The sequence below is a fragment of the Chelonia mydas genome, chromosome 3 (assembly GCF_015237465.2).
Source record: "Chelonia mydas isolate rCheMyd1 chromosome 3, rCheMyd1.pri.v2, whole genome shotgun sequence".
NCBI lineage: Eukaryota > Metazoa > Chordata > Testudines > Cheloniidae > Chelonia > Chelonia mydas.
This window is the reverse complement of record NC_057851.1, coordinates 201,201,791-201,217,261: the sequence shown is the minus strand read 5'-3', so window position 1 is coordinate 201,217,261 and position 15,471 is coordinate 201,201,791. Positions and strand designations below refer to the sequence as shown.

The 15,471-nt window shown below is 53.5% G+C and overlaps 1 protein-coding gene across 6 annotated transcripts in view; it reads right to left on the bottom strand.

The window, feature by feature from the left end:
- Nucleotides 1–215: 215 nt before the first annotated feature.
- Nucleotides 216–15,471, bottom strand: part of PEX6 (peroxisomal biogenesis factor 6) — a 28,621-nt gene continuing 13,365 nt past the window's right edge. The window contains exons 11-17 of one of the 6 annotated variants that reach the window (XM_037896300.2): nt 14,056–14,261; nt 13,885–13,946; nt 9,666–9,774; nt 6,368–6,484; nt 5,413–5,490; nt 3,923–4,062; nt 216–1,875 (exon numbers count right to left, since the gene is read on the bottom strand). In XM_037896300.2, coding sequence (XP_037752228.1) covers nt 1,739–1,875; nt 3,923–4,062; nt 5,413–5,490; nt 6,368–6,484; nt 9,666–9,774; nt 13,885–13,946; nt 14,056–14,261 — 849 coding nt within the window. In that variant the 3' untranslated portion in view covers nt 216–1,738. The other 5 variants (XM_037896301.2, XM_037896302.2, XM_037896303.2 and 2 more) reach the window with 5 other exon arrangements.

Below are 15,471 nucleotides of genomic sequence, written 5' to 3'. Positions count from 1 at the left end.
CCCCACCACAGAAGCTGGTAAGTGGGTACAATGACACCAAGCCGGGCTTGACAGGAGCCCAGAGTCTGCTTCTTGCGACCCGCGTGCCTGGTGAGTCAATGCCCCTCTGTGTGCTCAGACCGTAACACCCTCCGGCAGCTATCTGTGAACGCCTGACCCCAGGTGAAGACAGAAGCTGCAGAGAGGGCAATAAATCCCCAGACACAGCCGAAAACTAGACCAGAAACTCCCCCTTTATTGAGAGAGCCTATGTACAGTACATACCCCTGCCCCCTGCCCATGCAGCCAGCCGCATCCTCACACAATTCAGGTGCTCCAGGCCTCTTCCCTGTGTACTACCCATGCGCTAGGAGCTGACCAGGGGGATTCAGAAACTTCTCAGGTGACCCATGCTTCCTCCCTGCCGCTTTGGCTCCCCTCCTGTCTTGGTGGTGGCTGCCTGAGTGATCGGAAGCACCATCCCTAGCTGTAGTGCATATGCCAGGAGGGAAAGCAGCAGCAGACCCTCCCACCACAGGAAGTTCTCTCTCATTCAGGATGAGATTCCCCTCCATGCCAAGGGCCACCACGAGACCACCCTTCAGTGGTGCCAGGTTTTATGCTAGCCCTGTACCCAGGGAGAAGAGTTGTGGGTGTGAATTCCCCTCTCGCCAGGAGAAAAGTCCGAGACCTACTCCCAGAGCCCCCAGCTGTCTACAACCACCCTGGCCCCGTTCCTTGGCACAGCACCATGATAGCTTTGGAGAATCAGACATATCTGCTTGAAACAGTGCACTTCTGACACTTACAAATCTGCACCAACCCCCATTCCTACCTCACCTCCTCCCAGAACTGTCTTGCTCTCATAGTCTCCCCCGCTACACCCCCTGCCACCCGAGCTGGGACAGTGCCCTGCTGCAGCCCCCCAGCTATGGCAACTGCCGAGAGATACAGCTCCATGTTTCCTTGGTGCTCCTGCAGCTCTCCTTTAATTTAGTGAAACAGACCAAGCCCAGTTTCTCTCCAACTCAGATCTTAGGTCAGCACCAGCGCACAGAGACTGACCCTGCCATGCTGCACCATGGCATACAGCCCGGGAGAAGCAGCTGCTGTGCTTCCTGGCAGCCCATCGGAGAGATGAGAAGGAGCCCTAGAAGGGCATGAGTTGGAGCTTATCCACAGCATGGAACGCAGCCCCCAGCCCAGCAGCAGGGAAGCCATTTCCTGCACTGACCACAACACTGATCCTGAGAAGGCGGCGTCTGCTAATTCACTCACATCCCAGGGAGGCTGTGGGAGAGGGGAAGAGACAATCCACCCCCAAGCCCAGGATCTCTGCTTACTCCAGGTGGAAGGCACAGGGTCATGGGACATCCATGACTAGTGCAGGGTCTCACAGGGGCTTTGGTCGCACTCCTTTCCCTTGAGATCCACAACTCAGCTTAAAGCCCCTTCCTCACACACCAGGTCATGGAGGCGGGATGGTGGCTGTGGGAGTGAGGGCCAGGCTGTGGTGCACCCAAGACGTGAGGTTGGAGGAGGGGGCCTGGGACAGAAGAGGAACATGAACCCCAGCTGTGCTGCCCAAAGCCTCAGATCCACGCCACGTCCATGAACGGGGGCCAGGCTTGGCCAGGAGCCAGCAGGTGATGACACCTCCGCCTCTCCACGTCACCAGCCCACAAGGCTGTCCCAAATCCTCTTGGACTTCTCCGTATTAGTGCTTCGTGAGCGCCTTCCCTTCCCTTCCCACTGCAGGCTAGCAGGCAGCAAACTTCCGCTGGATCACTCTGTATTTGAGCAGCTCCTGCTCCGAAACGGATGGCTGCAGCCTTGCAGCAGCTTGTTCAAAATCCTCCATGGTCAGAACTAGAGCTGAACTCTCCGTGTCCAGGCCTGGGGGAAAGAGTTACACGGGCACCTGAATGCACATGGCACAGAGAGTTGGTCTTCCCCACCCCCAGTCCAGGAATCTGCCCCCAGCCAGGCAAGACTTGACAGCCCCCACTCTAGACTCTGCATGAGTTTTTGAACAGCCACAAGAGGCTCTGATTTCACCCTGCCCCACCCCCTGCCTCCAGCTCCTCCCCTGACATTCTCTCGCATTCAGAATCATGGCTTAACAAAAACTGCCCAAGCCTAGGCAAATAAGAACCTGCCTTGTGGGAAGGCAGATGCGTGAACTCAATTTTGGCAGAAGGGCTGTGCTTGGAGAACGCCTCCACGCCAGCTCCCCAGAGGGCGAAGGGCACCCTGCCGCGTCTTGCAGTGGAGAATGTTCTTTAGCCCCATATTCTAGAATCATGTGATTACGGGTGACTCTCAGCTCTTGGTTTTGTAATGAAGTTTCTAGCCATCATGGTTGCAGAGAAAAGCTTGAAACCGTGGTCCAGGTGCCACCTAAGAGCTCCAAAATCAGAAATGAAAGAGAAGCCACAGTCTATTCTCTTCTTAAATCCCAGGACTTTAGGGGGCCTGCTTGGTGACTGTGGAATGTTCTGGGCTGGCAAACCTCTAAACCCCGCTCTGCCTCGTGCACATGGGAGCTGTCTGCCTGTCAGTGACCAGAGGGGACAGCTCATGCCTTTCTCCGCAGCCACTCCCTTTCCCTTTAACCTTCCACAGAGAGAAGCTGCAGAGCAGCTGGTGAGAAGAAGAAAGGGGGGCAACAACAGAGAGCAGAGGAGACTTCCTCACTCCAGCAGCAAGCGTGCCTACAGACTTTTTGGGGTTACACTGGGGCAGGGGGATCGTAGTCCCTGAGCCAAGCTACACGTACTCGGCACTCAGACTCTCCCCTCCTGTGTCAACCTCACCAGCCCTTGGTCACTTTCGGGCCGTGAGGCTCCCTGCTCAGATCAGATTGAACAAGCCCTGGTGGGACTGTTCTCAGAGCCTGGTGCCAGACCCATCACTATGCAGCTGCCTTGTGCCGAGAGCAGGGGGACAAACAACCCAGGTGGAAGTGGCTGACCGCCAGGATGGCGGAGCAGAGTCCACTTCAAGCCCATTTATATAACGTTTGTTTACCTAGCTTAAGGCACACGTACAAGAGAGAGTGGCTGGAGCGAGAAAAGGTTGCCACGCCACTTGGTGACCAAACACAGCCAATGACAAGTCTCCTTTCAGTCGCTGTTCACTACCCCGGCTTTGGCCAGGCAGGAAGGCTGGGTCCCAGGGCTCTCCCTGCTGCCTGACACATGGTTCACTCGTCCCTGGACAGAGCATTTTTTAAGTCTGACTTTCCATTTATTTTGCCTCGCTCAGACCCTTCTTAATACTGCAAAATTAGACAGCATGCTGAGGAGTCAAACCCGGAGAGGGAAGCCAGGATCATGACCCCATTCTACAGACGGGGAGCTCCGTTCCGAGACATACCTATGCCCATCACACAGGCTGATCCACGCAGACGGACCCCACTGTGCGGAGCCTCAAAGAGCCCCGTGACAGAGCTAGGATTTGGACAGTGGGATTCCTAGCTCCAGTCCACTGCTCTAACTAAGGGACAATGCTGCCTCTCCATTGTTTTCATCTGCCTTGGTGTGTGCATGTCTCCCAGTTTAGTTACAATCCCTTGTGAGTGTTCCCAAAATGCCCAGATCATTGGTGAACAAGACCTGACCTAGCCTGAATCCCCATGGTAATCCCCGGAGGAGCCTCCTCTCGACTTGGCTTGGCCACTTGGCGTTCCCCTTTGTCCCAACCCCCAACCGAGTCTAGTCCAAGCCAGTGTGAATTGATGAGGGAAGATTTCACAAAACACTGTATCAAATGCTTCACTAAAACCCAATTCACTGCCCTTAAACCCTATCAAGGGAAACCCCCATGTCTGCCTGGCATAATTTGTTCTGCATCACTCCCCTCCCAGTGGCTGGGGGTCCACCTTGTCTCTAGAGATTTTAGCCTCTGCACAGTGCACAAGGGGAAGGGGCTTGGCTCCTACCTTCCTCAATCCAATCCACCTTCCGTTTGACGGCACACATCATGGCGTCTGCACAGAGCGCATACAGATCTGCTCCCGTCAGCTGTGCAGGGCACTGATCCAGGACACTGTTGAGGCTCACTGAAGGGTCCAGTTTGAACCTGCCAGGAAGGGAAACGCTAGATCCACAGACAGCTGGAGACTGAATCCAGCCACACAGAATCCAGCCAGAAGGCTGTGGGCAGGAGGACTCGGATCCCCACGTCAGCTCCTCCCTGTGCAGCCCCCCTGGGCTCTGCATTAGGTTCTCCATAATCACAGGCTCCACCACTCGATTAACCTACTCGTTCATTTCCCTCCTTCAAGAACACTGCTGGCCCGCATCACAAGTGGAGTCTCACTCCCGCAGGGTAGATTCAAAGGCAATTCAAATCTGTCAATCAGGGAAGACCAGGCGTCTGCAGGTCTGGCTCCTGGCTGCAGACTCCTCCCAGAAGAGAGCTTCCGTACCTACCTATATCAAAGTGGTCTCAATATCAAAAATTCCTGTGCAAACCCCACACCCCAGAGGTTCGGTCTCCCCTAACAGGAAGGGCTCTGGCAGACGGGCCAGCCACACGGCCAGACCGGAGAGCATACGACACAGATTTCAGCAACGCACATGTTCGTTTCTCCAACCAGGATATGCCTGGCCTGAGCTGGAAGAAACAGCAGTGATCGTCCACAAGCCAGATGGGGAAACTAAAACACCTCCAAACAGGTTAAAGCACAGCTCTACACCATGGATAATCCCTAGGACAGGGATGGGAGACTCCCTGGGGCCCTGCAGTGCAGGCAGGGTAAAAACACTGGCAGATCCAACGGGACCCCCCTGGCACCACAACCTCTATAGTGCAGGGCCAGCTCCTCAGCTGGTGTCAAGCAACACTGACTTCAACAAAGCAGCACATAACTCTCCTGCTGAGGGTCTGTCCCCTTGTGTGCAGACACAGCCCTGTTACAGCGCTCCACATCTCTTTGGCTGAGGCCAGGCCTCTTGCAGCCCAGGAAGGGGCTGTGGGTGTGAAGGTCGAGCCCGGAGCTGAAGAGGTGGTGTGAGCTCATGTAGGCCTGGATGGAGCCCGGTACAGCCCTGCTCCTGCCCACAGCTGCAGGGCTTTCCTTCTCTCCTGGGCAGCAGGCCTGTCTGCCTGGCCTGACACCTCACACACCCTGCTGCCAGCCAGCATGGCCAAAACAAATCCCCAGGCCAGAACAGAGTCTAGGGAGCAGTGCTGCGGCAGCGAGGCCTGTGCACCAATTCCACCTCTGCCCAGGCACCTGTGTGCTCCAGCTCCAAGCTAGGGGCAGCCCACAGAGCTCTGGGCACCATGACTGGCACCTCTGAACTGCCTTCAACTCTGCCAGCCATCCCCCAACCATGCTTAGCCCAGCCCCCCAGCCACACTGCGCATGCACAGCTAAGTAAGGAAGCGGCTTGTTCGGAGCTAGGCATCTGGGCGAACACTCACTTCCTGGTGATGGCGCTCAGCACCCGCAGCTGAGACTCACGGTCCTCATTCATGCCGACGTAGACCAGCTTGTCAAACCTGGCAGTGGAGGGAAAGAGCCAGTCAAGGACAGATCAAGAAAAACCTGCTTCAACAGACAAGCCACATGCTCCCAGCGTCAGCACAACAGCCCCGCCCCCAGCACCAGGGCGGTCGGTGGCTCCCTGGCACCAGTGTTACCAGGCTCCACTCTCATGCTGAGCCCAGGGACTGGGGAGACAGAGGTGACCTCATGTCACCCGATTCTCAGCCTGTCCCACCCCAGGGTAAATCAGAGGAGCATGAGGGCTGCTCTAGCTTATGTTCGGGTTGCAATGGTCCCCACAGGCTGAGGGCCAGCCCGGGTAGCCAGAATCAACATGTTTCAGCCCTGCCTCAGCCCTCCTCCAGCTCATGCCCGACGAGAGGCACTGAGTGGGCAGCCAGCACGCACCCTTTGCAGGAGCTCTGCAGAGGCTGGGGAGCCCCGTACACCAGGGCTAATGCCCAGGACTGTTTCTGCTCCCAATATGCCGCCAGACTGGAATAAAGAGGCTGGAGGGCAACAGGAAATCCATCGCCCCCATTGTCTCCACTGTGGTAGCTTTCAAAGGCCGCAATCAGCACCAGGGCTGTGTCACGCTCTGTCCTGCACACAAACATAGGCAGAGACGGGCCCAGCCCAGAAAAGCTTGCAGTGTAAAAGAGACGAGCGAACATACCACACCACAGGAGGGAAAGGGGGCTGGGGTGGGCAAAGTGATAAGGTAACATGGTGATGTAGGCTGCACTGGGCACAACGTGATCCCTTTGAAGCCCGACAGCCACTTGCCCCGTGGGCCCAGAGGCCGAGGCAGTGCCCAAGGAGCCTCTCCCCACATATGGACAAGAACAGTACCCATGTGCCCAAGCAAGCGCAGAGCAGCGAGCAATGTACCTGCCAGGCCGGAGCAGTGCTGGGTCCAGGAGGTCAGGTCTGTTGGTGGCACCGATCACAAACACGTCTCTGGTGGAATGAAGTCCATCAAGCTCTGCTAGCAGCTGGGAGACAACTCTACCAAGGGCAAGAGAGGAACGACAAAGGTACGGACCCTCTGGAGTTACTGCTAATCCCACCTCAAGCTGTGAACAAACCCACTCCCCAGATCCATAGACACTTAGCAGTATTATCATCACCAGATCACCCACAAGCCCCAGCTCAGACCAGGGTCCCATTGTACCGGGCATGGTGGAGACACACCATAAGAGACAGTCACTGCCCCAAGCAGCTTATAAGCTCAACAGACAAGACCAAGAAATAGAGAGGGAGACAGAGTGTGTGTGTGGAGCATCTTGGCTCACTCAGCAGGTCACTAGCAGAGCTGGTCACAAGACCCAAGTCTTTTGACTTCCTGTCCAGTCCCCAGTCCCCGAGACCATGCCACCCACAGCACGCCTGCACCCCCCCCCACCCCCAAAAAGCACCTCACACATACACAGCCCTTGAGACCCATAGGCCTCTCTAACAGGGAACTACATGAGCACAGCCCAAGACCCCTGCCCTGGGGCAAGAACACAAATGGCCTTGTGGTTAAGGCAAGTTCCCAGCTCTGCCAGACTCTCTGTGTGATCTCAGGCAAGCCCGTTCATCTCTCTGAGCCTTCGTTCCCAACGCTGCCCTGCCCCCCGGCACCTGGTGAGGATACATGCACTAATGTCTGAGAAGCGCTCCGATGCTCTGGTGACAGGGACCATATATAGACAGACACACATCTCTGTGGATCATGTTCCCTACAGAGACATTTGCTAACCACAGCTCAGACCTGGAAAAAGGTAATGTCGTGCCAACATTTAAAAAGGGTAAACACGATGACCTGGGTAATTATAGGCCTGTCAGTCTGACATCGATCCTGGCCAAGACAGTGGAGTGGCTGATACGGGATTCAATTAATAAAGAATTAAAGCAGGGTAAGATAATTCACGCCAATCAACATGGCTTTATGGAAAATAGATTCTGTCAAACTAACTTGGTTTTGATGAGATTATAAATTTGATAAAAATAATAACATTGATGTAATATACTTAGACTTCTGTAAGGGATTTCACTTGATACCACAGGACATTTTGATTAACAAGCTAGAATGATATAACATTACCATGGCACCCATTAAATGGATTAAAAGCTGGCTAACTGATAGGTCTCACAATGTAATTGTAAATGGGGAATCATCATCGAGTGGGTGTGTTTCCAGTGGGGTCCCGCAGGGATTGGTTTTTGGCCCTAGGCTATTTAAAATTTTTATCAATGACCTGGAAGAAAACATAAAATCATCCCTGATAAAGTTTGCAGACATAAAAACTGGGGGAGTGCTAAATAACGAAGAGGACAGATCACTGATACAGAGCGATCTGGATCACTTGGTGAACTGGGAGCAAGCAAACGGTATACATTTTAAATTGGCTAAATGTAAATGTGTACATCTGGGAACAAAGGCGGCAGGCCAAACTTACAGGATGAGGGACTCTATGCTGGGAAGCAGTGACTCTGAAAAAGATTTGGGGGTTGTAGTGGATAATCAGCTGAACGCCGTGCGACATCGTGACCAGAAGAGCGGATGTGACCCTGGGATGTGTGAACAGGGGAAGCTCCAGTAGGAGCAGAGAGGCTGTTTTACCTCTGCCTGGGGCACTGGTCCGACTGCTGCTGGAATCCTGCAGCCAGGTGTGGGGTCCAAAATTCAAGAAGGATGTTGATAAATCGGAGAGAGGTCAGAGAAGAGACACAAGAATGATTAAAGGATTAGAAAACCTGCCTTAGAGCGGTAGACTCCAGGAGCTCAATCTGTTTAGCTTTCCAAAGAGAAAGTTAAAGGGTGAACTGATCACAGTTTATAAATATCTACTTGTGGAACAATTATGTAATAATGGGCTCTTCAACCTAAGAGATAAAGGTAGAACATAATCCAGTGGCTGGAAGTTGAAGCTGGACAATAAGGCATAAATTTAACAATGAGAGTAATTAACTATTGGAACAACTTCCCCAGGGCCATGGTGGATTCTCCATCACTGACAATTTTTAAACCAAGACTGGATGTGTTTCTAAAAGCTCTGCTCCAGGAATTACTTTGGGGCAGTCTCTGGCCTGGGCTATACAGCAGGTCAGACTAGAGGACCACAATGCACCCTTCTGGCCTTGGAATCTAGGAACCTGCCCCGTAGTGTACTCTTGCGTAACGAGCTCACCTGCAAGGCACTGCTGGCAGTCAGACCGGTGTGCACCCTCTGCACCCAACAGCCACCCCACAGGGAGTCAGGTGAACTGTGAGTGGCAGACACTGCAGCGTCAGGCCTCTGGATACCCTGCTGTGTCTAGTCTAGCCAACAGACTCTATTCCTAGGCCCACAAACACAAGAAGCTACCCTCAAGCCTGTGGATGCCTTGTCAGGCTCAGCCGAGCACAGCCACACCACCTTCATAACGCTTCAGGTTACAACTCACTGTGCTCAGCTGAGCCTTGCACATAGTCACCGTCAGAGGCACGTGCTCCCAAAAATCCCACCTACAGGCCTCCTGCCGCACCCCGCTGGGCTGCAGGAACGTGACTGAGATTCTGCTGACACGTGAAAGGTGTGCGGTGCTTCACACAGCACTCCCTGCCCTGAAGCGCTTCCCAGCCGACAGAGGGAAAGAAACAAGACATGGATTATGATTTCAGCAGTGATGGCTCTTCGTGGGCAAGGACTGTGTCTTCATATATGTTTGCACAGCAGCCTGAATGCTGATCCTGACTGAGGCCTCTCCGGTCCTAGCTCGGGGCAAGTAAACAACACCTAGAGGTGAGGAGGAAATGGCAGAACAGTTGGGAAGGGGACAGAGAAGCCCATGGCAGGCAGGAAGCTATTCCAGGCTGTAAGGTCTTGGAGCAGCCTCTGTCATTTTAATAAGTGTTTGCCCCATGCCCAGCACCAGGAGGGCCTGATCTCAGCCAGAGGCCCTTAGGACTTACTACAATCAGCAACAGATAATGACAACGCCCCACGTGTGAGGCAGTGCGAAAACAGGTGTCAAGCCCACTGCAGCGAAGGAGAGGACTGGGAGGAGCAGGGAGGCAATGAGGGAAGAACTAGGGTGAGATTCTGCCACCAAGCTGTGTGTGCCTGGCCCTGCCATGCAATCTCACACATGCCTGGCGTGTATCAAATCACCCAGAATCCTAATGTAGCTGCCAAAACAGAAGGGCGCAGCAAGCACTCACCTGTCCATAACTCCACCTGAGTCTCCGCTCCGTCCACGGTTGGGTGCCAAGGAATCCAGTTCATCGAAGAAGATAATGCAGGGGGCAGCTGCCCTGGCTCTGGTAAACACTGGGGGGAAAGACACACGCAGAGCATGGCCACCCAAGAAAGGCTGCACAGAGAGAACTGGCACAGTGGGGAGCCCCCATCGAGCAAGCAGTCCAGAGTGGGAGGAAAAGAGAGTTACCTCTTCCATAACTGGTGTTCCTCGAGACGTGTTGCTCAAGTCCAGTCAAGGGGGCGCCAGAGCCAGTCCCCTACGGATACTGCTGAGGGAGAAAACTACCGGCACCGGTGCATGTGGCGAGCACACATGTAAGTTGAATGGACATGAGCAATCACCGGAAAATGACTGGATCCTGCTTTGCAGACACACACTCCTCAGCCCAGAGCTCTGCCATCTCTCCTGGGACGTGACAGAACATGCCCACAGCTGTTCAGGGAGGAAGCTGCTTGGCAGACAGGAACAGGGCATGTACTCCAGGCACAGGGGTGCACGAGGCAAGGCAGAAAGCACAAAGAAGAGGGCAGCTATGCAGGTGGCACCCTGGGACTGCTACTCACCATTACTGTTATTTATTGGGTGTATTACGGTAGCATCTAGCAGCCCATCGTGGAGCAGCCCCACTGCACTAGGCGCTGTACAAACACAAGACAGAGAGACAGCCCCTGCCCCAAGGCGCTTACAGTCAAAGTATAAGACATGAGACAACAGATGGGGACAGACAGGGGCATGCAAGGAAACAATGAGGCACAATTGTGTAAACAGACGACACAGACACGGGGAGGGGGGGATGCAGTAGCACCCACAGGCAGAGTGACCAATGGGATGGCAGCAGATGGCACGTTAGCGCCATGATTTTTTGTTCTTTTCTCTTTTTTTGGTGTGTTTAGTTAGCAGGGGATCAGCTAAACGGGAGCAGGAGAGGGCCGGGGAGGAGGAGCAGTGTGGTGTGAAGCCATGCCCCAGCCCTCCCTCACACAGCCATTCAGCACAGGGTGGAGAAAGTCAGAGAAATCTCAGCCCTTTTGCCTGGACTGTCCAGAGGGCCCTGCTTTGCCGGCTCCCGTCCCCACCGGCTGGAGTCACTAGCTGGCTCCTGGGGGGAAAGGAGGCACCATCTGTCTGCTACAGCAAAAAGGCTCCTTTCACCATTCCCTCAGCCACCCCCGTTTGTCCGTTTTGTCCACCTGTTGGGTCTTATCATAGAGCCAGTCTGCGAGCTCTGCAGCAGCAACTGGCTTCCCATGACATGTCTGGACACACCCAGACACTGAGGTCCTGAGCCTGGTCTGTGGCCCGAAGGGACTGACGTAACACAAACAGCAGCAATAACGGTGAAGGGCCTGGAAAGAGCATGGAGCACAGAAGGGGAGAGATGCAGCTGGGTGTGATTACAGAGGTGTGACAATCAGGGTCCAGACCACCCAAAGGGAGAACAGCAGAATGAGCAATTGAAGCAACTGGTCGTATACAACATGACAGATATGGCAAGTCAGGTCTTTTTTGAAACCTTGTGATGTTCATAACTTGATGGTCATTATGAGATATGTCGGCAGATGGTGGTTATGAATCTATCTCTTTAAGTATACAAAAACCGTGCTCATAACCTGTACTACAATTCAGATCCACCTCACAGCAGGGAGGGGTGCTGGCCATGAAATGCTGGATCCCCTCTATGATGGGGTACATAAGGGAACTGTTCAGGAAATACCTTATCCTAGAAAAGGGAACTGAGCTAATAGAGAAGTGTGAAACCTGCAGTGGCATCTTTATGTTTATTTTCTGTGTGTCTTGTGTGTGTGTTTACTTTCCCTATTTCACCTTCCAATCGGTGGCTTTCCCATTAATTCAACCTTGTTTATTTTTAGCCCATGCAGGTCTCTGGCGTGCAAACAGCATGGAATATGCGTGCCAAAGTGAGCTGATAACTGGGGGCAGGTTCCACTCCTTCAGGGGTGACAAACCAGAGGTGAAAAGTCCAAGTGTCTAGTAATTAAGAACATGGGGGAGAGGGACTTCGGGAGACTGGGGACCAGAAGGGTTGTTGGGGTCACCCTGCCAGGAATAACAAGGCTGGTGGAATCTCGGGTGAGACCTTTGTGCTTGTGGGCTGGCTCCTGGTGTCCAGGCTCTGAGCCAGAGCAACACAGTATTAAGGCCCCCAAAGTTACAAGGCAGGCGGCAACGGAACCCCTCACTGGTCTGGGTGATCCCCAAACAGCATAGGAGGGCTCTGCAAGGGATGTTGCGATAATTGGGCCAACAAATTTACCCTAGCGTGAGCTCAGCTTGAAGTGAGTGAAAATTCACAGAGCATGATAATAACCTGTAATAGTCCATGTTGATGGGAAAAGGTGCCAAAGGAAGACAGAAAGAACAAAAAGTCCTACTGATATAATTCAAGGACTGTGTTCAAATCATGCCAGGTGTGGGACCAGCAATCAATGGCCCAAAATTGGTGTGTTGGAAGTGAGACCCGATAGGTGGACAACATTATGTGGGAGGGCTACTCCCTTTTGGGGGCCTTAAAAAGAGACTTGGGGGTGAAAATTAGCAGAGGCGAAGCAAACTCAACAAGTGCTGATGGGAAAAAAAGCAGCAGCTGTCTGCCAACAGCTGCTCCAGAGAGCTTCACCATCATAATTCAGAGGGGTAACCGTGTTAGTCTGTATCCACAAAAACAACAAGGAGTCTGGTGGCACCTTAAAGACTAACAGATTTATTTGGGCATAAGCTTTCGTGGGTAAAAAAACACTTTTGTGCCACCGGACTCCGTGTTGTTTTTGTACCATCATGATTGCCATCCCAGACTGTCTCCTGGGACTCCAGGATCCAACATGACACTGTGGTGCCTCCTTTGTCCTAATCCTGAGATGCCCTGATCAGACCAGGCTAGAGAGAGGGAGCCAGATGACATCACCATCTCCACTGGCTCTGACTAGATCTCAAACACCACCTGGGATGTGAGACTGTCACCCCCGCCACCCCCCTTGTGTGTTCTTTTCCTTCCCCACCTTATTTTTTCTCTTTCCTATCTCTCTCCTTTGCCATCTGCCTAAGGAGCATCTGGCTTCGTTGGCCAAGACTGCATATTTTGCAACACTTCAGCAAGCCCGTGACCAGAAAGAGGCAGCTAAAAGCAATGCCCTAAACAGCTCAATGCTGATCAGACCAGGTGCTGGGCCTGAGTTTTTCCAGCAGCAAGGCTGCAAGTGAGGGTCAGCACCAGAGACAGAAGCTGCATTTTCTATATTTGCTGCTCTTTTCCCTCCCCTCTTGGGTCCGTGTCTTGTTTTGTCTTCTAGGAAACGGGATCAGACTTTAACCATTACAGCACCAGTGCATCTCAACAAACTTGTTCTGTTTTCCCCAAGGACAGTGAGACAGCCAAACCAAGGGAGACACTCTCTCTCCAGCCAAAGGGAAAGGGAACAAGGAACGTCGTTAAAACGAGAGCCTGACTTAATACTTGACATTTCAAATGCTTGAACGTTTTTCCATCTTTTCTGTCTCTTTAATAGATGGTCATAAGGCTGTTTGATGGTGTGTTTGTTGTGGCACTAAGCAGGCGGAGGTCTCTGTATGCCAAAGCCCTGACCTTGTTTAGTGCGGTTTAACACTGGACAGTTTCAGGGTCACGTTAGCACCTTTGACTCTCTGGGTCCATTTAGTCCACATGAATTAATACAGCAGGGACGTCAGGCAGCTGGGAGCAGGAGCAGGCACGGAGCCAATGGAGGGATTCAAGGAAGAGATGTGATGACTGCAGTGGCAGATTAGAGGAGAGGCAAGGAGCAGGGAGGCCCAGACAAGAGCCATTATGGGACTCAAGGCTAGAGATGGCCACAGTATGGAGCTGGGACAATGAAGAGAGAGCAGACGGGAAGAGAGGGAGAAGTGGGGTGTTGCACAGAGGATTTAGTAAACCTGATACAGGGGGGACGAGGGAGGCTGAGCCAGTTGGCCCAGGACACAGGCCAGATTGGTCCGCTGTCCCCAGCAGCCTCGCTGTGAGCAGAAGTTTGTTGGACGAGCAATAGGGCCAAATTCTATCCCCTTCCTCCTACGCCAAGGAGGAGAAGCAGGCTCCCGGAGCGCACAGGCATCCTGCCAGCCACGCTCACAACCATGAGCCAAGGGCGCACAGAGCCCCAGGAGCCGGGGCTACTACTCACCTTCACGCACATTCCCTTCACTCTGCCCCACGTACATGTTAATGAGCTCCGGCCCTTTCACACTGCAATGGAGAGAGCAGGGACCCAGTTATACCAACCCTGCGCAAAGGAGCCCTGCACACACAGCACAGGACCAGCACCCCACCCCGGGAAAGGCCAACTGCTCCTCACCTGAGGAAAGTCATGGTGCACTCAGTGGCCACAGCTTTGGCAAGCAAGGTCTTTCCTGTCCCAGGAGGCCCGTAGAGCAGAAGGCCAGAGCGGCGCAGCCCCACAGACAGCAGCTCCGGGTGCTCCAGAGGCAGCTGGATGGTGTCCAGGATCTCCTTCTTCACCTCCTGGAGCCCGCCGATGTCCTGCCAGGTGACCGTGGGGATCTGCAGCGAGACCAACAGCCCAGTCACCCACTTCGTCCCCAGCCCAGAGCAGGTTTGCTCCAGTCCCCAGCTCCAGGACTGACTGGCAGCTGTGCGAATAGGGCACTCTGACACCCCCGCTCCATGTGCTCCCTGCCCAGTGTGCATGTTGTACATCCCTGATCTGATTGCACCCCCTTCTCTCACACCTTCCCTGCCCCCAAACTCCAGCTCATCATCTCAGACTCCTCCGCAGCTCTCAGCCCCCTCCTCAAAGGTCACACCACCCTCCACTCCACGCCCTCCTTCACACGGAGTGCCTTCCCTGCTGCTCTACCTTGTCCTTGAAAACCCAGCCTCCCCCACCAGTCTCATGGCCAAACCCGGGGCACGGGGTGTCTGAATGGCAAGCTCCCAGAGACAGGGGCCGTTCTGCGCAGTGCCAAGCACGCTGCCTGCTTTCCATACACACAGCTGGAACAGTAACTGGAGGGAGAGAACTTTGGTGATGGGACCAAAATGTTGCATGACAAACACATAAATAATGGGCATGGCTGCAGGAACGACTGCCTATTCCCATCAGGGTCTGCAGTGTCCTTGTAGCTGTGTTGGTCCCAGGAGATTAGAGAGATAAGGTGGGGGAGGTAATATCTTCTACTGCACCAACTTCTGTCGGTGAGAGAGACAAGCTTTCGAGCTTACACTGAGCTCTTGTTCTGGTCTGGGAAACTAACTCAGAGTGTCACTGCTAAACTCAAGGTGGAACAGATTGTTTAGTATAAGTGGTTAACACAAATTTCAAGAGACCATTCAAGGTGAAGTGGCCCATTAACACTCCTCCAGTCACAGGGGAGAAGTAGTGGGTTATAGATTGTTGTAATAGGCCATAAGGCCAGTGTCTCTGCTCAGTCCATGGTTTTTAGTGTCTAGCAAAGTTACATATTTAAGCTCCCAAACCCCTCTTTGGAAGGTGTTGTGCAGATTTCCTTTGAGGATGAGGGACTGGGAGGTCGGGTATAGAGCGATCCCTCTGTGAAAAGTGTTCATCCACCGGTGAGAGGGAGTTTTTGTCACTTTCCTGCGTGAGTTCATTCGAGAGCGTACACTCCAGGCAGTCATGGAGTGGAAATCCCAGCATGGCACCCAGCCTGCTGGTCTCCGAGTGGGGAGTGCAGTGAGGGACAGACCCCCGCGTGGCTGTTGCTAATCAAATGTTTTTCAGACGTCCGGC